Raw genomic sequence first — 23,527 nt, forward strand, 5'->3', positions numbered from 1 at the left:
ATCTTTATGTGAGACAGCACTTGAGATATTTCAGAGTCATGCCATTCTGTAATCTGTCCCAACACATGAGACCACAAGCATAGACTCTGAAGGGTGGAAGTTAGTTTAGTCTTTCAGAAGTTAATAAAACCTTTTATGGATTCTTCTCTGCCTAGCCTGTTAAGAGTAGAATGTGTCAGAGAGGGGGGAAATGGGAAAATTACATCATTACCCTGTATTCTTATAAATCGTAGTTTCTGACTGTTGAACCTGTCATAGTTAAGCCAGCCATACTGTGGCCACAGCTCTAAGTCTTAATCTGCTTCGGAGGAAGTCACCGCATTGCTGTTGGAGTTCATTGTAAAACTCTTGACTCTGCTCTTAGCCCCTTTCAAGCTCTAAATAAGAATGGCCTGGACTTCCCTGGTGGTACAGTGGTTAAGAATCTGCCTGCCAATGCAGGGGACACAGGTTCAAGCCCTGGTCTGGGAAGATCCCACATGCCGCAGAGCAACTCAGCCTGTGCATCACAACTACTGAGCCTGCGCTCTAGAGCCCGCGCGCCACAACTGCTGAAGCCCGTGTGCCTAGAGCCCGTGCTCCGCAAATAGAGAAGCCACTGCAATGAGAAGACCGCGCACCTCAACAAAGAGTAGCTCCCGCTCACCACAACTAGAGAAAGCCTGCACACAGCACCAAAGACCCAATGCAGCCAAAAATAAAATTAAAAAAAATTAACAGGAGAACATTAAAAAAAAAAAAAGAATGGACTAAAGCTTAAAGCTTCTCTCCCATATGCTCAACATCCTTCTCATTTTAGCTGCCTTCTTGGTGACTGTTCTGTACTTCAGCATTAATCTGGAGTTCTGACAGATGACTGGGCAATTCAGTTGCTATTTTAGTAGCATCAGACCCACATCTCTGACCTCTCTTCTGTGATATACCCATTAAGCACATTTTGATTAACTATGAATAGCATGACTCTGGGTCATATACTGTTGTGCAGCTGCCTGTTTCGTATAAAGTAAAAGCCCTTGTCGGCAGAGTCCGTTTTCGGAGTTTAAATGCAGTCCAGTAAGTGTACGTCTAGACGACTGTACTGGGACCTTTGTTCATAGAAAAGAAGGATTCTTCCCTCTGTATTTGAAAATCTGGGGGGGCTAGTTCTCACCTTCTCTGACTCTGATACTGTTCTTCCTCACAGTAAGGGCCTGGCCCTTCTATCCCAGGCCTTTAAGTTGTGTATAATTGTAGGCTTGAATACTCAGAATCACCGGGAAGCTAGGCTTTTGCGGGGAAGTTTTTTTTAGACTGCTGGTTGACACTGTGGTTATGATAGAGGGATTTACTGCTTTAAAATTTTTTCATTCCCATTAAAATAAGAATTGCTAGACTGTTTGTAGTATAAGAAATACAAAATGTTAAAAAGGGACAGATCCTCATTTGGGGATGGGGGAGGCACACAGGAAGGGTTGAAATGGAAATACAAAGCTAAACAAATAAATTGGGGTATTACAGCATATCTAATGTTGAATCAGTGGAGACACGAGAATGCTGAGAGGGGAGTTCTTAAGGGAAATCCAGCAATATATGTGCTTGGCATGCACTTTTCTGGCAGAATAAACACAAGTGAACTTCTAACACAATTTAGGAAAAGCCAGTTGAATTACTCATGTATGTAAGGTCTGCTGCTAAATTTTTTTTTCAAGCAGTGGTTTTCAAACTAGATTGTGATTCACCAGTAGGTCATGAAATCAAAGTTTTAAGAAATGAAATATGAAATGAAAATTCAGGATAGAAAATATCAATGTATCACACACATAGTAAGGGTGGGTATTTTGTGAAACTAAAAAAATAAATATGTCGTATTGAGTTGTGATGCAAAACATTCTTATTGTGGGTTGTGATGGTCAGTTTCAAAGTTGAAGTTGATGAAGTCACTGCTTTAGAGGATACAAAGATAATTAAAACTCTTCTCAAGGAACTTGAAACAACAGATTTTCTGTGCTCAGTACTCAGTGTGTATTTCTTTGTGTGTAGCTCAGAATTTCATGCCGAGGATGGTAATTCTAAGCCCTTTCTTGGGCAATTGTTCTATGTAGAAAACTGCCTGAGGAGGAGGGGAAGGAGGTGGAAGAGAAGGAGGTGGGAGAGGAGTGGGGGGAAGGAGGAGGAGGTTCTTGTTGTTATTTTGCCAGTGATTATTTTAAAGTTATAGAAGATTCTATTTAGAGTATGTGTTTAAGATAGAGGTACTAATGTAAATGACCATTAATTAAAATACCTTTACCTTTTGCACAGACTTAGAGCTGTATCCTAGGTTGGGGAAAATCTTGTCATTAATTAATGAACTTGGAAGTTGCCATAGTGCTTACAGCTTTTATATTGCGATTAAAAGTGAAAGATTCCCTGTGTAGAATTATTGATGGTCACCACTCCTTGCAATTTGTAGACAACACTCCAATTCAGATAGCTTTTTCCTATTTGGAAGATTATATTTCTTTTAAAACTTTTCCAAAATGGGATAGATTCAGTTGATTATTTCTTCCTGCATCTCTGAACCTTACCTTTTTATAGCTCTCCTTCAGGAAACATATAATAACTTTGTTTCAGCTCAAGAAAAGCAGTTTAAATGGGAAGTAGTTTTATAGACTTGTCCTTCATTCAAGTAATTGCTATTTCATATTCTGAAGCTCTTCTCCCAGGGAGAGCAAAGCTTTGATCACCAGTGCTGGCTGTTTTATGCTTTTGTTACTGTAGTTTCTCCCAGCCCCCACCAGTATTTATTTTACAACCTATAATACTATATGTTAGAGGTACTGCTTAATGGTTTGTTTTGTTGTTTATTTGTTTTTTATAAAATTACTGCTCTAGGACTGTTTTCAAGGAAGGAAGTTATTTCAGATTTAATGACTTTTATGTTCGGTTCATTTCTGCCTTTGTTGCTCGCTGTCTTGAAGAAGCAGCCAAATTCATTAGGGCATATGTAGGCAGGTTATACTTGTTTGGGTGGATGTTCTTACAAATGCTCAGCACTGTAGTTACTAGTGTGGTGTTTCTTGAGATTCCTGGGTACTGGCAGTTAAAAGTCCATGATCTTTTAACTGCAATTCTGTAATCTGTAAGGTTCTGAAAATCAAAAGATTTTTATTTTATTTGGTAGTTTGACTTGATCTGAATTATTTGTTGCTTTATTTATCCTATTTAGTGTGAATTATCCATGCATTTCACTGTAATGATGTTAGTGTTTGGTTAATGCTGTTGATATCATTAACCCAGTATTATTATACATGCACACCTTAAAATCCAGAAAATTCAGGTTCTGAAATCTGGCCCAAAGTGTTTCTCATGAGGAGTTATAGGTCTATACTACTATTCTTGATGAACTTGTTGATTTTATTTCTTATATATACATCAGTCTCAGTGTGGAAATGGGAAAGTAGCCAGTATAGGGATAAGAACGTGGGTTTTGAGATGAGACAGACCTGCCATAATAATCACCTCAGTCTCAGTTTTGTCCTCTGTAAAATGAGCCCAGTGATACTACTCTCAAATTTGATAGTAGTGATTAGATAATATTCTTTTTTTGTTTTTTAGTTTATTTTTAATTGAAGAGATAATACTAATTCTTAATTAAAATCAAAATTAATTTCCTCATTTCTTCTTATAGTCTTATCCTGGCAGGAGATTTTTTTAACTAAATATGTGATTTATACAATACCTTTTTAAAAATAACTGAGCAGGGTAGCAATGCTTTCATTCCACCTGTTGTGGAAAATCATTCATTTCGTCCTTTCTTCTATCTGTCTGTGGTTCCTAGGGGAGCACGTAACATCAAGGTTTAAAAACGAAGTGGAGCGGATGGGTTTTGATATGAACAACGCCTGGAGGATTTCCAACATCAATGAAAAGTACAAGTGAGTTGTATTTGATCCCTGTGGACTGTGTTTCATGGCCACTGCCTTTGCAAGAAACCCCAATTCTCATGTGGCAGGACATTTGAATTTAGACTTTTTCTTTGAAATGGAGTTTTATTTATTAAATCTAAATGCCTCATCTTCAGCGTACTTCTTGAGCCTTCTGTTCCCATTGCTATCACTGGAGTGGAAAAAGATCCTTACTTATAGTAGGATCCTGGAACCTTCCTTTCTATCCCCTCCTATTCTTCCTGGCACATGCATGTCTAGATAATATTGTGCTTACCTGTAAACAGGGAGTTTCTGTTGTTCTCATCACTGCTTGACATCACATTAGAGATAAGATTAGTGATCTCAGAAGCAGTGATAAAACACTTACGAGTTGGTTTTTACTGTAATTTTACTCCAGATCCTATGAAATAGGCTACCGTATTATTCTCTAATTTGTTGATCTAAAACTAATGTCACAGCTATGATCGCTTAACCATTAAATATTAATGTAACCATTATTACATATTTCCCATTACCTATTTCCCTAAAAGGTATAAGAACTTTGGTAGGGGAGGGCAGTTAACTACTATGATTTTGGTGATCCAAATTTCTATAAAACAAAAGAAAATTGTCCAGAATTTTAAAATTAACATATCCTTCTCCTCTTAAGTTTCCCTGCAGCAATTGGAGGCCTTAATCACTCTGTTGTCCTTCCAGCTGCCTCAAATTATGATAGGTATTTTCCTGGACTGTTTGTGGGTAGCCACCGGAGCATTTCCTTTTTTGTTGGAAAAACAACGGCTAATTACTACGCACAGCTCTTAACATGGACCTTGGCCAAGGAGGTGGTGTGAAGAATCAGGAGCTACAGACGTATCATACTTTGCCTGTTCTCAGTGACAGGTCAAATTAGAGAATTGAGGTGGAGCGAGGAGGGGGGTCCTCAGGGAGCCTGAGGCTGCCACAGGCTTTGCTCACATGTAACCCACCTTTCCTATACTGGAAACTGCTTATCTACAAGTGAGAAGCTCATACTTGCTGAAGAGCTGACTACTAGGTAATGTAATCCTTAGAGAACAAGGAATATAGTGATCCAGAATATTGGGTGAAGTAAAACAAAACCTGAATTAAGCTAAGCTTGTTGAGAAAAAATTTTTGAGTTCAAAAGCTAGTGGTTTTCAGAAATCTCTTTTTAATATGGATTTTAAAAATTAACTTCTTTGAGCCCACTATTTCCACTTCAGAACCAGCCTTCAGGACATTGAAAAGTTCTTCGTACTACAAAGGAAGAATAAGAGCCAAATTTACTTTTAAGTTTGAAAGAAGATAAAAGGAACAAGACTTATGGTTAGAGTGTTAATTTATAATCTGTGTCCTAGGTTATTTTTAGGAGTTTGTAGATAGGTATTAGGAAGTTTGTGGAGCTACTTTTGGTCAGTCTCCATTCTCCTGGTTAGGCTTTTGAATTCCTGATACTTAATCTGGAAATTGAGAATAAGAGAGAGAGATTTAGTGCAGAATGATCAGATCCCTCAATTCCTAAGCAGTTTGTATCTTCCTGCCTCTTCCCCTAATGCATAGAGTAGGTAGGCCATGATGGTAGTGGAGGACGAGGAGCAGTTTGTATATTTTTGGATTTGGATTAAATGTCTTATTGCCTTCGCTATTGAGAAGGAATATTGGGTAAGCTGGACTAGTATGTGCCTACTAGTATTTTCCCTAATGAAAACAGCTTTTCTTATGCAACATGGTAAATCAACTATAATATAAAATAAAAGTTAAATTTAAAAAAGAGAAAAACAGCTTTTTTTCCCCTTGAGTGTAGTTTATTCTGAAGTACGTTTTATAGAAATTATGATTAATAGCATATTCACATTACTAACTTGGCTTAATGGAGCTACGATTATGTATGCAGATGGGGCTGACCCATAGTGCTCTATCTATATACCCATGGCTGCACCTGTTACCTATAATTAGGACACCCTGTTTGGTTCACATCAAAGAATATGTTAGTAATCCTATGAGGTCTCTGGAAACTTGAAATTGTGGGCTCTGGCCCTTCTTTTCATGTTTCCCTGAAAGACTGAGGGTCTGGTAGAGGTAACACAGACTTCCACCTCTGCAGTTGGACTGGGCATTTGTGTAGTTAGAAATGACCCACATATTGATTACAACAGTTACAATGGAGTAACTGCCTCTCAACTCCCCTTTTTACGTTGATAGTTAAGATCGCCAGATTTCCAAAAGGCAGCATCAAGTGGAACAATCCAAGATAGTATCATTTGACATATACATAAGTAAACACTTAAGGCAACCCATTCTGCTGAGCAGGCCAAGACTCAGGTAATGCTCCTCATTGCCTTTTAACTGGCTCTGGGGTAGCTTGATCGACATCCTTCTGCTGGCTCACTCATGTCTCTCCCTCTTCTCCCCTCCCTCTCTGTCTTCTTCCCTTCTCCCTCTTCCTCACCTTCCCTGTTAGGCTGTGTGGTAGCTATCCACAGGAGCTCATAGTGCCTGCTTGGATCACTGACAAAGAACTAGAAAGTGTCGCAAGCTTCAGGTCCTGGAAGCGCATCCCCGCCGTCGTCTACAGGTAAGTAAGCCTGGCCAGACCCAGCCTGGTCTGGTGCTACTGCCCACTGCATGTGGTCTGCTGCTTCTGTTGCTGCTAACCTGGGGGTGGGGGTGGGGGGTGGTTCAGGGAACTTTCCAGGTTATTCTGTACTTCCTTATTGCTGAAGCTGCTCGTCCATTCATATACCAGTAATTCATCTGGAACACTACCTGATGATTCAGTTGACAGTGAAAAAATTTTAATAGAAAAGTGGCTGGACTTGCTATTTTAAGATCCTTCTGACATTCTGTGGGAAGATAATGTGCTCATTGCATTTAGCTTCAGATGTTGGCCTTTGGATTGAGAGAGATGAATCCTAGAAAGTACAAATTGGGAGTGTAGATTTGAGTCATTTGTGATTGTCTTTGTGGTTGAAACTTTGACAGATGGAAGAGGTCTGCTTTGAGAGGGAGCATTTAGAGAAGAAGGCTAGGGCTTGGCTGGATAGATGCTATCAGAGATCAAAGGCAGGAGAGTCAAGGGAAGCAGGTCCTAGGAGGGGGTGGTGGTGTGGTGACGAGCACAGGTTTTAGAATTCAGGTCTTCTCTCTGACACGCCTTGCTGTGGCACCTTGAGTAAGTCCCCTAACTGACCTCAGCCCTTTCCCAATTAGTAAAATGGGAATGATGTTCTTACTTCACAGGTATGCTGCAACATCTGAATGAAGCACTGGGCTTCCTAAGCAATGTCTGGAGTAGGTTGTATTCCTGAGGGCTGCTTTTATAATTCAGTGAATAGCTAGCTCAGTTCTCACAGAATCATGTTAAATTTTTAAGAAGTCATTCCCTCTTATTTTGGAACAGTTTCAGATGTCCTTGTAATATCACATTCTCCATTTCATTTTTCCAGTTTGCAGACATTATGGACTCTCCTTGAATTCGGGCCAAACCAGTGAGGTTTAGTTAGAAACATGCCAGGAGGCAGTCCATTGAAATACTGAGGTTGTAAGAAGGGGTTTATTTCCTTGTGGAATTCCCACTGAGGTAACCAGCTTGTTTAGCCCATGGAAGGCAGATTCTGATGCCCACCCTGAAGAGGGAGAGATGGAAAAGTACGTATTTGCTTCTGTCCCAGTGGAACCCATTAAGTTTTCAGCCTCAGTTTTCATCACCGTTGTTTTCAGACACTCCTAGAAAAGTAGGTCACCAAATTTACTTATCACTCAAATGGTAAGGATGACACAGGAATTAGAGAGAGCAGTGAAAGCTGAAAGGATTAATGAGTCTTATCAGTGATCGGCCCAGCTCAAATAGGGAAAGCAGCCAGCTGCTGCTCTGCGGACAGCAGCTGTGTTAGATCAGCAGCCCTGGCATTTGTGAGGTTTGCTGACTTTGAGCGTAAGGGGAAAGGATTCTCATTCTCAAAGTAAGGGTCTTTTGGTGAATTCTCCCTGTTGGTAGAGAGGTCTAAAAGCGTAGGCTGAAGAAAAACTTAGAGTAAACATGGGAAGCTTCTTTCCCCTTCCAAAGTTTATTCCAGAGGGCATAAGCTTCCCTAAGCTCAGGTGGCAGGATGCTTCTGAATCCGTCATGTGTTTACTGAATGTAGTTGTCTGTAAATTGCAGTAATGACTCCTTAGGTTGCTAGCAGCAGTTACTTGACAGCACCATGCTGAACCAGCACCTGATTTAGTGCTTTCTCCTATGGTGATGAGAGAGTGCTTAATTGGATTTATTATTGAAGACAGAGATTGCTTTAACACAGAAAGATGGTGCGAAGGGTGCCCATCTGTAGTGTAATTCACAGCTCTCCCCCTTTGTGCACTGAGTGATTGTTAGAAACTTCTAGTTATTTAGGGAGTTGATTAATACTAACTTAAGGATAGTTTAAACATTTGTATCTTTCTATATAAAACTGAAGCATTTAGTGTTTAGCAGGGGACTCATACATTGGACATCTTAATTTTTATTTTTCCTTGTTCTATTTGTAAGATGATGGAAATGCTCTTTAGTGATTTTTAGCTGTAGTGTTTTTGTTCTCTTTCATGCAATCTAAAGCATTTAGAAGACTGCAGAAAACTTCACTGCTTATTGCAGCAGTCCAGTTGCAATCTAGCTATTATAATACTATGGCCCCTTAGGGAATTCCCTGGCGGTCCAGTGGTTAGGTAGGACTCCTGCTTCCACTGCAGGGGACACGGGTTCGATCCCTGGTGGGGGAAGTAGGATCCTGCATGCCGCGTGGTGCGGCCAAAAAAATAATAATGTGGCCCTTAAAACCCAAGACCCAGGCTGACGAGTGCCATCTACTGTTCCTCTCGAGCATTGCTGGGAAAGATTTCAGAAGAAAAGGATGTGCAGGAAAGGCCCTGCCAGCCTATCCTATAAAGGGTTTGCTGTCAATCAGCTCATTGGTTACTCAGCACCTATTATAATATGCTAGGAGGCATTTTAAGAATCAGTGAGGTTTTATTTATAGTTTGGCTCCATTCAGCAGGTGACCCAATTGAATGTGTTGGCAATACACAAGTACTTTCCATTATTTGTCTCGTAATGAGAGAGGACTTAAAAACTACAAGCAAACTGATGGTTCCAGTGGAATTTGATTATTGCCAAATTTAATTTATTGCTTATGAGTTTTAGGATTGAAAACAAAAATCTTTCTCACATTCCTTGAACAAGATAAATAGATTCAATAGTCTGTTTTTAAAAAATCCATCTGTGCCCTACATGTGTTATATGTGTGTATGAATATGTGTTTAGAAACAACTTTACTGGGAGTAAAAGACATTGACATTTCTCTCTAGGATATAGAATTGGGAGACATTAAAATTTTTTGCTTACTAGCTTTTCTACTCATTTATTTTTAAAGTGAACTGATTACCTCTATAACTTCTAAAAACAGCTTTATTGAGATGTCACATACAATTCATTCTTTTAATGTGTATAGCTCAGTGATTTTTTTTTAGTATATTTGCAACTATCACTACAATTATTTTAGTACATTCTCACCACCCCAAAAAGAAACCCCAGACCCATTAGTAGTCACTCCCCATTCCTTCCCCAAGCTCCTTAGTTCTGGGTTATCAGTAAATCTACATTCTGTCTCTATAGATTCACCGATTCTGGACACTATATAAATGGAATCATAGTATGTGGTCTTTCATAACTGACTTCTTTCACTTAAGAGCAATAACATACTCAAGGTTCGTCCGTGTTGTAACATGTATTAGAACTTGATTCCTTTTCATCGCCAAATAATACTACCTTTATAACTTTTTAGTTGCTAAAATTGCCTAACTAAAATTCCTAATGAAGAAAAGCTTGGGTTTTTAGAGCATCTTAAGGTAGACTATGAGTATGATTTCTGGTCTTATTTCTTTCTTTCTTTTTTTTTTTTTTTTTTTGGGGTACGCGGGCCTCTCACTGTTGTGGCCTCTCCCGTGGCGGAGCACAGGCTCCGGACGTGCAGGCTCAGCGGCCATGGCTCACGGGCCTAGCTGCTCCGCGGCATGTGGGATCTTCCCGGACCGGGGCACGAACCCATGTCCCCTGCATTGGCAGGCGGACTCTCAAAACCACTGCGCCACCAGGGAAGCCCTGGTCTTATTTCTTGATAAAGAAAGGATCTTATCAGAGTATGGCTTATTGATATTTATTCTATTCATTTCCTTCTAATAGTTTACAGAAGGGTGGCTGGCTCATTGAGCTATCTGCCTATAGTAAGAGCAGTCGTGATTCATGAAATGTCAGGAGGTTTTGTAAAGCAGTCCACTATGGGCCAGGTAAGTATATCCATCCCACGTGTGGGATCTTGTTTTGAAAGAATCCTCAAGCCAGCCCTAAGTGTACAGTTGCTACAGTGGGCCCTCAGAAGTCAGTGACGAAACAAATGTTTGTCAGCATCTATTATGCTAGGATATTCAGGTGTAGTATTAAAAAGGAGAGATTAATCCTTCATTATTAAGTGTGGTATTTGTAGTTTTTTAACTGATTTTCAAAATAATAAATTTAAACATTCAAGTATTTTCTTTGTGAATATTAATTTTTCTCTGACAATACACTTTTATCATTTTGTTGGTTATTCTACAGAGGTCTCTAAAATGGTTTGGTAATCAAGAAAGATGCAGATAGGTTTTGTTATTTTTTATTTTTAATTATTATTATTTTAAATATTTATTTATTTGGCTGTGCCAGGTCTTGTTTGCGGCATGCAGGCTCTTTTAGTTGCGGCATGTGGGATCTAGTTCCCTGACCAGGGATCAATCCCGGGCCCCCTGCATTGGGAGCACGGAGTCTTAACCGCTGGACCACCAGGGAAGTCCCTAATTATTACTTATTTATTTTTTGTCTGCACTGCACGGTATGTGGGATCTTAGTTCCCTGACCAGGGATCAAATCCGTGTCCCCTGTAGTGGAAGTGTGGAGTCTCAACCACTGGACCGCCAAGGAAGTCCCAGGGTTTTGTTATTCTTGTTCCTGTATAAGACTTCTGCCCTGAGAGGACTTGAAGCTAACCCATCACTTACTTGCAGTCAAGCTGTTCATTAAGGCATTTAAAATCTACTATCTCACTTTTTGTATGAGCACAGAGCATCTGAATGGGGCCACTGGGATGGGTACAGTTGTTGTCTTGTTCCCCGCACAGGCACCAGAGCAATGGAGCTGTCATTGCCCGCTGTGGACAGCCGGAAGTCAGCTGGTGGGGCTGGCGAAATGCTGATGATGAGCACCTGGTGCAGTCAGTAGCCAAAGCTTGTGCCTCCGACTCCCGATCCAGTGGCAGCAAGCTGTCAACTAGGAACAGTCCCCGAGACTTCCCCAATGCAGGAGACCTTTCTGATGTGGAGTTTGGTAAGGTGCTCCCTGGGCCTCTGGCAGCAGTTTTTATAGCATCTGAGAACCTTTTCTTGAAATGGCCGCCTTCTTGTAAGACACAGAATTTGTTTCATAGGAGAGAGAGAGTGAAGCATCAGTTGATGGGATTGTTTGAGGAGTCATGGATCTTGGCAAAAACCAGAAGACCCTCTGTTTCAGACTTGGTTTAAGTGGACTAGAGTGTTGGTTGTCTTTCTTGCCATCATGACAAGATGGAATATATATGTGATAGGGGACCTACAGTGTCTCCAGACCATGGGGGAAAACACCAGGATTATGTTGTAGTCATTCTAGGACTACAGAAATGCGGTATAGGAGATTGTAGGCAAAATAGAAAACAAACTAGAGAGAGAAGTCCTATTGTATTAATGTAGTTTTGGTTAGGTGGGTTTCACTTAATCGAGTTTTTTGAATACTGTAATAAGTGCCTGTGGTTCTTACTTTGTGGCAATTCTGGGAGAGACAGGTTCATTTAGTTTTTCCTTCCTGCTCCTGATGTCCCTAGATTCTTCTCTGTCAAATGCTTCAGGAGCAGAGAGTTTAGCTGTCCAACCACAGAAGCTTTTGATCTTGGATGCACGCTCCTATGCAGCAGCTGTGGCGAACCGAGCCAAAGGAGGAGGCTGTGAATGCCCAGGTGAGGTGCACAGTGCTTTCGTCCCTGACCCTCTGTCCCTGTGAGTCCACCCCATGCCCAGCTGGGTCTTAGTTCTCAATTTGAAGTGAATGGAAAGCCATGTTCCTCAACCTGTCTTGAGACAGCCAGAGCTCCTTCTTGGATTCTTAATACTGTATGCTCTTTTTAAGGGAGAAATGGAGGAGGAGGTGCAGTGAAACCAAAGAATCTTCCTTCCCTGTGCCAGCTTTTAGGTGATAAGGAAAGTAAATCCTCTCCCATAATAAGGCCTGTTATGTTTGGAAGCTTCTTCTTTAGCAGCTCAGTTTCTCAGCCTTCTAAAAGCTTTTTTTTGTGTTTGACAGTGGGTATGCTCATTACTAGCCTCACAGAAAACTCCTCACATGACTTTTACTTAGAAAACATGGGGTAGAAATTGAAGCAGCAGATACAAAACTCTAGCAAAGTGCCTCAGTCTTGACCTATAACACCCCTACTGTTTGACGCTGGCTTTCTCCAAGGACCTGTTAGGTGCCAGTTGTGTGCTGTTGGAGCAGGTAGAGGCACTGAGCTCCTTTTTCAGCTGTGAGCTAAGCTGGAATCTAAAAGCAGTTGTACCAAGGTGAAATTTGAATGCAGAAATGCATGGTTCTGCTAGGTTCTTTTCAAAGAGATTCCAGAGATGCAAGTGAGGAGAGACCCAAGGAGTAAACCTGGGGTAAGATGGAAGTATACACATCTTTTTTTAAAAAAAATAACAGCTTCTATTTTATATCAGTATCTTCTTCACAAATCTAACCTTCCTTTTTGAAAAGACAGCTAAAAATCAAGCACTGTTTTCTTCTCATAATAAAGGACTGGGCTAATAGGCATCAAAACATTGGCATTTCATTAGTCAGCAGCTACAGTGGGTTTGTTTTATAGCCAGTTTGCTCCTTTTAAATTTGGCCATTTGGACTTTAAATTCAACATATTTGTGTTCTCTTTGTTGTTATTCTCTCCAGAGTATTACCCGAACTGTGAAGTTGTTTTTATGGGGATGGCAAATATTCATTCAATTCGGAGGAGTTTTCAGTCTCTGCGATTGCTGTGCACACAGATGCCAGATCCGGGAAAGTAAGACCTTGGTTTTGGCTTTAAGTTTGCACTGATTTTTTTTTTTTTAATGAGTTTGAAAGTGTCTTTCTATTTTTTGGTGAATTTCAGTTTAACTTTCAGAGTCCATGGTTATTCTTACTCCTGTGTTAGGAGCATGCAGCACAAAGGAGGAGCTGGAAGAAAAATCTAGCACTTTGAAAGGTTTAAAATGTGCAGCAAAGAACAGATCTCAGCCCTCAGAATGGAAGCATTGCCGTCTTATTTTTCCTGGGCCCTCTTCCTTTTCTTCCACATGTTTTTTGACTCAGAGTAACTTAATTCTTTGTTTTCTGACATACTGTAGTGACACTTAACTTGCTATGAACTGGAATGTTTTACTGTGAAGAGTAAAAATTTATTCATTATGTTCTGAAAAGGGTTAAAAATTCTTTAAACTTGCCAGTAGGTCAGTTCCTTTTACATTTGCTTCTAATTTCTAAACTACCATCTTACTTACTAAGAACATTACCATGATTTTTATTGCTTATTAAAAATGAATGGCTGGCATTTGCTGTGAGGAAGGTGAAATAACACTCCTCCCCCAGGGGAACTGTTTGAATACAAGATAAATTAGGAGGAATGCTCTGTAAAACAAATATGGACAGATAAATATTTCAAATCCCCTGTTTTACTGTTTCAGGAAGCCAGAAATGTGCCAGAGAAGACAGAATTTTCTCTGTTCTGGTGTTTGTGCTAGGTCCCATAGCTGTTTCCCTGGGTTCTGTTCAATAGATCTCATGATTGCATCAATTTTGCAGCATTGTTTGATTTATTAAATCAAATGGCTGCCTGAACCAGTTGTACTAACTCCTGGTAGCAAATGATTAAATTCATCACAGTTGCAATCAGCCCAGAGGGTGAAGCAGTTGTCCTTGGGGAAAAGCCTGACCGAAGAAATGAGATCGCTGCCCTGCTTTGGGGATTAGCAACTTGCATCTGCTATACATATTCAGAACCTAGCTAGTAGTACTCTTCCCTAAAGGAAGGGGAGGGCATAGAAAGAGCCTGGTTGAGGATTCAGGAGATCTGCCACTAATTGACTGTGTGACTTAGGCCAGTGGCTTAATTCCTGTGGTTATCAGTTTTTCCTGTCTATAAAATAAAAGGGATAGAGTCAGTACTACCTGATCTCTAATATCTTCCATAAGTTAAAATTCTTTCTTAAAAGGCTGTTTTTTAAACTCTGAGTCAAGAAGATGTAATTAGCCCTTGCTTGGTCCAAATGAATGTCAGGGAGGAGGAGGGAGGTTGTAAAGGAAGAAGGAAATGCTTTGTCTGTCTTTGGCAGCAAATCATAATGCAGTACTGAAGCTTCCCTTGTGGATAAAAAGAAGCTATGGCAGAGGCGGGACCAGCTTATAAGTGAGCCTCCTGACACTTGTTTGCGGCCGTAGAGGGCTACGGCATGCTTAGGTTGCTACCTCAGCTTTTGAAAATAGGACAAGGGAGCCTGGAGTCTCAGCACACCTCCTCCGTTGGCAGATTTTGGAGTGCAGCTTCTGTGTTAGGCATGGACGGACAACACCAAGTGGTATGTAAGAATGATTCAGTCAGGTTCAAGAGAACCAGGTTCTCATTTACTGTTTCTCCAGGGGCCAGGAGATAAATTAGTATTTGTTCTCCTAAGCCTCATCTTTTATTTTTTTTCAAGACTGTGTGAGGAATGAGAATAAATAATCAATCCACCAGCAAAAAATGTTTCTCAGGTATTTAGTAGGACATAGAAGGTCTTGAGATAGAATTTTTATCCACGGTTTAAAAAGTAGGAACCTTCAGTGTGTGCTAGGCACTGCACAAGGAGGGTATAGCTGTGCCTGAGACACAGTGTCTGCCCACTGAGGAGTCAGAGTCTGGTTGGTATAACAAGCAAATCCATGTGAAGCCACTGCTTATGCAGTACATTCTGGTGTTTGTTTGCCTGGAAAGACCATCTCTTTGGACTATTCCAAATTCCCCAAGGTTTAATAAGCCTTTATAGGCTAGTCTTGGCGAAAGCCTTCTCATAGTCCCCTGACAGAAGTATTTATTCTCTCCTCAAACTCAGAGTTTGAAGGACTAGACTGTGGTCTTAACTACAAATCTGATCACATTTTGGAGAAATGGAGCTTTTTTTGGGGGGTTGGGGAGTAGAATTCATGACAGGGCACAAGAAATAAAATGTCAACACAGTTAAAAAAAACCATTTGTGATCAGCTTGTGATTATTCCCAAGGGGCCATTCTTGGGATCTGATACTTCCTGAAGGCCTTTCAAAAGGTTTTTAGATCCCTGCTGAATCTAGTCTGTACTAAGCCCAGCAGCTGTGTAGCCACAGGCATATGAATTTGTGTGAGTCTAAATCATAAGTTTGGGCCCATCAAGTTTTAGTCCATAGACATTCAAGACTTGATCAGTGGTAGGTGTTGGGGTGTGGGTAGTAAGCGATGTTGTCTGCACTGTTGTTGGATGTGGCATCTAGCTTGTATCTTATTACAGACATACTTACATTTGAGTTTTCTTTACCTTTTTTTTTTTTTGAGAACTTGCTGGGCAGAGTTGCTGATAATTAAATATAAATATTTTCTCTTTTCCATCTCAGAGTGGCTGTGTTTTTTGTTTTTTTGTTGTTTTTTGGAGAAGATTCCAGGAAGAGCTACTTTTCTTATACTGGGTAGATATTACCTATTATGGACTAAAGAATATTAAATATTAATTCTCTCTGGGAAATTAGCTATAACATTTTTGGAACAGAAGGTGGCCCTGTTAATTACTGTCCTATTTCTAAGGCTCTCCTCTATTGCATGGTAGGGCTTGGGTCTCATCCTTGTACATGCTTTGTAAACACAGAGATTTTCTGTTTGTTTTGGCAGTGTTTTATTTGGAAGGAAAAGTCTTTGGGAATTGCTTTTGAATATGACTGGTATTTGGCATGACCCAGTATATCATAAAAATCAGCATTTCCTATCCCCTTCTGTTTTATTTTTGTAGTTGGCTCTCAGCTCTTGAAAGTACAAAATGGCTCCATCACCTGTCTGTGCTTCTGAAGTCAGCACTTCTGGTAGTGCATGCTGTGGATCGTGATCAACGACCAGTGCTAGCGCACTGCTCAGATGGCTGGGACCGCACCCCCCAGATTGTGGCATTGGCTAAGCTCTTGCTGGACCCTTATTACCGAACCATAGAGGTAGGATTTGACACTTCAGGATGAGTGGGGGAAACCTTGGAGGGTTTTACGATCAGTTTTGATTGAGGTGGCTAGGTCCAGTGAAAGTGAAATTTCTGTAGTTTTGAATCATTACTCCTTTATCTTGAGCTAAATTGTTGTGCTACGTACCACAGTGCTTGTGCCTCTTAAAAGGGGGTAGATTGTGAATAACCAGGTATTGAGAATATAGACATGTTTTCCTTTGCAGAGTATCTACTTGGATACCCCAGGAAAGTGGGGCTTCTATAGAAGGATCTTGACATGCTTATTATGGTAATGGGTCTGTATATCACCACAATATTCTGTGGAGAAAGAACCCTATTGTGAAATAATCACCTATTGGGTTAAAGGTATAAGAAAAACCATAAAGGTACCCTAAAATATATGTAAATCTGGGATGGGGAAAGATTTTACAAACATAACTTTGTAAGCATACCATGAAAGAAATTAAAAAATAAAAAAGAAATTAAGGGGGAAAAAAGTATGACTTTTTTATAGTGAATAAAGGGCTAAAAATATAGTCTCAACGAAGACTTAGATAAATGCTTAGTTACCACCCTTTTGATGATTATGGAATGGAGTTGAGGGAATCGGGACACTGCCCTAGGCCTGTGTCCCATCCTTTGGCCGTGGGGCTGGGTTAGGGGCTCCTGGTGGGCTTAGTGGGAAGGTGTTAAAAGGGATCACTGTTGGTGACATTAGGCTCAGAACAGTTATAGTTTGGATAGACAAGCACAAATGGGTCTCTCCTGGGTGCTTCCCCGCAGGGTTTCCAGGTCCTCGTGGAGATGGAGTGGCTGGATTTTGGCCACAAGTTTGCTGACCGGTGTGGTCATGGGGAGAACTCGGATGATCTGAACGAGCGTTGCCCAGTGTTTTTACAGTGGCTGGACTGTGTTCATCAGCTTCAGAGGCAATTTCCGTGCTCTTTTGAGTTCAATGAAGCATTCCTTGTGAGTTTGGGCTTGTGATTCTTCGTTTTGGGGACCTTCTAAATTCATAGGGGTATCAATGCAAATGTTAGTGGGCCAGTTTTCACATGAAACTGCATCCTTTCTAGAATTTGAGGGGTCGTTCTTCCATTTTTAATTAAAAAACAATAGTAATAAATAGGTGTTTATTTAGTGAATCCATGTGTACTAAGTTTACATAAACTTTGAGTTCTTCTAAACATAACTTTTAAAATGGATGATAAAAGCACTAAACAGTAGTTAGAAATAGATGCAATAGATTTTCATCTGCTCCCTCCAGTCCATCTACCAACCCCCCTGTGTCTGTTCCACACTCTCTGCTCCCTGTCCTTTGAAGGAGGATGTACTATCCTTGCCCTCTTCCAGCCCCTCCTCCACTTGTGCACCAGCTTCCACCCCCCTCCTTTGCTCAGCTTCATTGCTTCAGCATTTCTCCTCCCTGCCCTGTGCATCAGCCTATTTTCCTTTTTACCAGATCATTGCCATCAGCATACAAGCATGGTATAGTGCCTCCTATTTCATCAAAACCGTTTCTGGGTACTGCATCCCCCTCTCGCTATTACCTCATTTTTCATATCTCATTTCTTCACAGCAGAGCTCCTCAAGTCTTGACATTTACTCTCTCAAACGCTTCTCCTCCCATTCTCTTTTAAACCTGGTCCAGTCAGGTGTTCACTCCACCACTTTACCAGAGCTGCTCTTGTTAAGGTCACCAGTGACCGTCACATTTCTAATCCAGTGATCAGTTTTCAATCACCCTTTTTTTTAATTGCAGTATAAGTGATAGATAACATTATATTAGTTTCAGGTGTACAACAGTGATTTGATATTTGTATATATTGCTAAAAGATTACCACAAAATTCTGGTTAACATCTGTTACCATACATCGTTACGAAGTTTTTTTCTTGTGATGAGAACTTTTAAGATGTCCTCTCCTGGCAACTTTCAAATATACAGTACAGTATTCCTAACTTACAGTCACCCTGCTGTACATCACATCCCACGATTTACTTATTTTATAACTGGAAGTTTGTACCTTTTGACTGCCTTCATCTTCTTTGATCCATCATTAAAATTTGGCACAATTTAATCACTCCTTTCTTGAAACACTTTCTTCAGTTGACTTCCAGCACACAGTCTTAGTTCTCCGCTTCACCAACTGGTCCTTTCTGTCTCCTTTGCTGGTTCCTCCTTCCCTCCCCACTCGTGAATGCTGGGAGTGCCCCAGGGCTCAGCCTCCTTCTCTAGGGATTTCATCCAGTTTGTTGGCTTTAATTGCTCTCTGTGATTCTCGTCTTCAGCTCAGATCTCTCTCTCCACTTAACTCCAGGCTCTCATCCACTTGTGACTACTCAGTATCTCCACCTGGATGTCTTAATGGTATTTCAAACTTAACTTGTTCAGAACTCAGTTCTTGATTTCCATATGTCTCCACCCCAAAACTTATCTTCCAGAAGTCTTCCATCTCACCAAATGGCAACTCAAACCTTCGATTCATTTAGGGCAAAAACTTTTATGTCATCCTCAACTCTCCTTTCTTTCATATTCCATATTCAGTCTGTCAGCAGATTCTGCAGCTCTACTTTAAAAATATATCTAAAACCTGATAACTTATTGCTACCTGTGCTGTTCCCAACACTAGTCTAAGCCACCACATCTCCTGCCCCAATTCCTGAGTCAGTCTAGCAGCCTGAGGAATCCTTCTAAAACATGATACAGACCGTATCATTCCTCTGTCAAGAAACCTCCAATGACTCTGCTTTTGACACAGAATAAGTCACAGTCCTTAAAATGGCCTGCAAGGCCCTCCTGCAAGGCCTCCAGGGCTCTCTCCACAGTCCTTAAAATGGCCTGCAAGCCTGTCCAGGCTCATTTCCTCCCATCCTCCGCCTCATGCAATGTCTGTCAGTTCCTCAGAAGTTGCAATCCTGTGCTCACCTCAAGGCCATTGTGCCTGGAGTAGCCTTCTCTCCCACCCCCGGCTGGTATGATCTGCTCTCTCATTTCCATCAGGTCTCTAGAGGCCAGTGAGCCTTCTCACGCTGCCCTGCATGTGCTCTGGCCCTCTTAGCCTGCCTTATTGTTGTCCATAGCACTGGTCACCCCTACCCCCACAGCCAGAGCGAGCTCTACCAGGGCAGGAGAGCCGTCTTCTCACTGTTGCCTGTCCAGCACCCACAGAAACATTTGGGGTATGTGAGATGCTCAATAGCAACTTGCTGAATGAAAAGCTGTTCAGAAGTTCAGACTTGGGTTGCACACTGACCTGCTCCTATGCCCAGTTTATATGGGTAGCTGTTAACTGGGGACCTTGGAGACTGTTTACAAGGGAGGCCAAGAGGATGGGGGTGCCAACACCCTGTCTTTGCCGTTTTGACTCAGGAGTGATGGTGGCTGGAGTTATGAGGAGTCTGCGATTGGGTGGCTTACTTGGGTCCCCCATCCTTACCAAGCGTTAACTGAAGTGCACGTCAGGGGTGTCGGGGAAGGTGGCTTAGCTGGGCTGACCTTCCCCCAGAAAATGCGTACCCATTGTTTGATTTTGCCTCATATTGGACTCCCATAGGTGAAACTGGTGCAGCATACCTATTCCTGCCTGTTTGGAACATTCCTGTGCAACAACGCCAAGGAGAGAGGGGAAAAACATACTCAGGAACGGACGTGTTCTGTGTGGTCGCTGCTTCGGGCGGGCAACAAGGCTTTCAAAAACCTACTGTATTCCTCTCAGTCAGAAGCCGTATGTATTCTTTAGTCTTTTCTCCCTCATCAGCAAGAATGAATTTGGGGATGGGGACATATGGGATCTTTTTTGAGAAGTGACTGTTTTCTCGAAGGCATCTCAGTTGTCTCTGGATGGAGTAGTTCCATTTTTTCCCAACCACTTTGTCCTGAGAAAGGCCTGTTTTCGGTTATTCTGCCCTGCTTCTGACTGCTCTTTGTTCAGGGTGGTTTGATTTAGCAAACATCTCTAATTTGCCACTCTAGGCATGAATCTTTTCTGGCACCTCCGCCAGAGCTTATTATTTCTAGCATGTTCTGTCTAACAGGTGGAGGAGGCACTTAAGTTGTTCCCTGGATGCCCCTGATAGCTCAGAAGGAGCTGCAGGCCCCCAGCACCCTTCCAGTGTCAACAGGCAATGATACCCATTACAGCATCTGTCTCAGCAGAAAACTGTTTGTGACACTAGCAGTGTGTCTGGGTGATCCTCTGCTCACATGGAGAACTGGCAGGCCCTTTAAGACTTTGTTCCTCAAAGGAACACTTTCTGTTAAGCAGAGAAAAGGAGGCACTTATATCTGTGCATTGGTACACAGTAATGTACACAGTAATTTATCAGAATGCATCTTAAATTCTAAAGTCACAAGGAAGCTAATCAGAGGTTATACTGATTTGCTGGACTATTAATTAATAAACCTCTTACTACAGTTAAGTAGTCCAAGGAAAGATTGAAGCTAGCTGCTTCTCTCTCTCCTGTGCCTGCTGGGGAAGTAACAGTACAGAAGAAAATTTCCTCCTTTTCACTTGATTAATTTAGATGATCCTATAAAACAGGTTTGACAATGTGTTCTGAAGCCAAGCTTTTGTACTAGGGAACTATCAACCATCTAGAATGACTCATTTTCTTGTGTGGTAAAAGCAACAAATTAGGTTGAGAAAAGCCAGTCATTCAATAAAGGTGACCTAAGAAACAACTAATGAGAAATGGATTTAAAGAATTTTTTTTAGATTTTCATTCCCACAGAGGCTGTCAGGTGAAAAATGTCCCATCTACCCACCACCCGCCGTGATAGAGCTGCATCCACTCATGCTAATGCTCCTTGGAGATTGTGCAGGACTTCTGGGCGTTCCTGCTTGGTGCTTGCTTCTTCACCCTCATTTCTAGACATTTCTAACAGACTTGTTGGAAGTTGTTTAAACCTGTGTCCACCGCTCTCTCTTCAGGTGCTGTACCCTGTGTGCCACGTGCGTAACCTGATGCTGTGGAGTGCAGTGTACCTGCCCTGCCCATCCCCGTCCACCCCTGTGGACGACAGCTGTGCACCATACCCAGCCCCTGGCACCAGCCCTGATGATCCACCTCTGAGTCGGTGAGCTTGGGGCTGATGCCAAGACTGCAGGTCCTTTGTGGGTGTACTCCTGTGTTGGGATGCATCCAGGGATGGTTGGAGATCATGACATTATTTGGTTCCACACATCTTTCTTAGATCTCTGAGGAGCAGTTTCTCAGTGATGGAGCATATCTTCTGGGTTCCTTGTGACCCTCTGGCTGGAGTTTCAGCCACTGCTCTGTGCTCCTGCCTCCCTGCTGTGACTTGCTGTCCTGGGCTTGAAAGGCAGATGCCATCAGATGATAGACAGTCTGGCTTTGAGACCTATGAATTAGCTTTATTGAATTCAGACTGATGAATAATAATTTAAAATATTGTAATATCAGAAGATCAGCAGTGCTACTTTCCTCTGCCACTAATTGAGAAACATAGCAGTATCATGAAGAATATCTTTTTAAAATAGCGTTTGCTATTAGCTTATTTGTATGTGTTGGGCATGGGGTAGGGATGGTGCCAGAGGAATAGAAGTACTCGTCCTGGAGCTCTGCCTTTCTGCAGTCTGAGCCTTACTCCAGATGCGCCATGGCTCCTTGAGTAGCCGTAATGGAGCCATTTATGAAATGACTGCCTGTTAAAACCTGTTGTCTCCTACTTCCCTGTGAACAACCTCATATTCTTATTTCCCCCAAACTCCTTCCTTTAGGCTACCAAAGACTAGATCATTTGACAATCTGACCACCGCCTGCGAGAACACAGTGCCTCTAGCCAGCCGGCGCAGCAGTGACCCAAGCCTGAATGAGAAGTGGCAGGAGCACCGTCGTTCGCTGGAACTGAGCACTCTGGCTGGTCCTGGAGAGGAGCTTCTGGATCCTGACAGCCTGGGGAAGCCAGCCAAAGTGCTGGGTGGCGCTGAGCTGTCTGTTGCAGCTGGAGTAGCTGAGGGGCAGATGGAGAATATCCTGCAAGAGGCCACCAAAGAGGAGAGTGGGGTAGAGGAGCCTGCCCACAGGGAGATGCAGGAGGTCAAAGAGGAGGCTCTTTTAGAAGAGGGGAGGAGAGGGAAGACCCCTGAGTACCCAGCCATTGTGCTTCATCAAGAGCCAGAACTGGGTGATGCTGCTCTAAGGAGCCACCATCCAGGCACCAGCCTTCTTGTGCTCTCACAGGGTATTCCTGAGCAGCAGGGTGGGCACAGTATTCTCCCCAGTTCTCTCCAGGAGCCCCCCCAGGGAGAGGATGCCCAGGAGGTCCCTGTGGAACAGTCTCGAATAGGAGCTATCACACAGGACAGGGAGGAGGCAGTCCTTCCAGTCTCAGTAGATGTGAAAGTTGGCTTTGGTACCTCACAGTCAAGTTCTCTGCCCTCCCAAGTTTCATTTGAGACCAGAGGACCAAATGCGGATAGTTCCATGGACATGTTAGTGGAAGATAAAGTGAAGTCAGAAAGTGGTCCCCAAGGCCATGATAGACCTTGCTTACCTGCCAGGGTAAGCAGTGGCAGGTTCAGTGGTAAGGAGGAGCTTCCTCAAGCCATGGAGCCCAGGCCTTCAGAGAGGAGCCTGGCTGAGAGGCCCCAAGTGGGATCTCTGGTGTATAGGACTTCCCCCAGCAGCACCCAGAGCCCAGCGCATTCTCCTTGTGCCTTGCCTTTAGCTGAATGTAAAGAGGGGCTTGTGTGCAATGGTGCTCCAGAGACTGAAAATAAGGCCTCAGAGCAGCTCCCAGGGCATAGTACCCTCCAGAAGTACCCTACCCCCAATGGGCACTGTGCCAATGGGGAGACTGGTAGGAGCAAGGACTCACTGAGCCGCCAGCTGTCCGCCACAAGCTGCAGCTCTGCCCACTTACACTCGAGGAACTTGCATCACAAGTGGCTGCACAGCCACTCGGGGAGGGCGTCTGCAACTGGCAGCCCTGACCAGCCTTCCCGCAGCCACCTGGACGATGACGGCATGCCTCTGTACACGGACACTATCCAACAGCGCCTGCGTCAGATTGAGTCGGGCCACCAGCAGGAAGTGGAGACCTTGAAGAAACAAGTCCAGGAGCTGAGGAGTCGCCTGGAGAGCCAGTACCTGACCAGCTCCCTACGCTTCAATGGGGACTTTGGGGATGAAGTGGTAAGTACACTATGGTGCCTCCATAGCTGCACAAGGAGACAGGGCACACTGAGCCGGGCCGCCCTTTGTACAGATTTCTGAAAGAACTGGAAAGTTCCAGAAAGTTCCAGAATTGAGAGAGGCTGGA

The 23,527-nt window shown here is 42.5% G+C and overlaps 1 protein-coding gene across 4 annotated transcripts in view; it reads left to right on the forward strand.

Annotated features, from left to right (window-relative positions):
- MTMR3 (myotubularin related protein 3) overlaps positions 1-23,527 on the forward strand; it is a 137,822-nt gene that overhangs the window by 107,798 nt on the left and 6,497 nt on the right. For all 4 annotated transcript variants that reach the window (XM_024767906.1, XM_024767907.1, XM_024767904.1 and 1 more), the window contains exons 8-17: positions 3,800-3,896; positions 6,370-6,483; positions 11,093-11,298; positions 11,828-11,959; positions 12,943-13,054; positions 16,042-16,237; positions 17,026-17,211; positions 19,797-19,967; positions 21,174-21,319; positions 21,984-23,400. In XM_024767906.1, the coding sequence (XP_024623674.1) occupies positions 3,800-3,896; positions 6,370-6,483; positions 11,093-11,298; positions 11,828-11,959; positions 12,943-13,054; positions 16,042-16,237; positions 17,026-17,211; positions 19,797-19,967; positions 21,174-21,319; positions 21,984-23,400 (2,777 nt within the window). The remainder of the gene's footprint in view (positions 1-3,799; positions 3,897-6,369; positions 6,484-11,092; positions 11,299-11,827; positions 11,960-12,942; positions 13,055-16,041; positions 16,238-17,025; positions 17,212-19,796; positions 19,968-21,173; positions 21,320-21,983; positions 23,401-23,527) is intronic.

This window comes from Neophocaena asiaeorientalis, unplaced genomic scaffold, assembly GCF_003031525.2.
Source record: "Neophocaena asiaeorientalis asiaeorientalis breed wild unplaced genomic scaffold, Neophocaena_asiaeorientalis_V1.1 scaffold828, whole genome shotgun sequence".
NCBI lineage: Eukaryota > Metazoa > Chordata > Mammalia > Artiodactyla > Phocoenidae > Neophocaena > Neophocaena asiaeorientalis.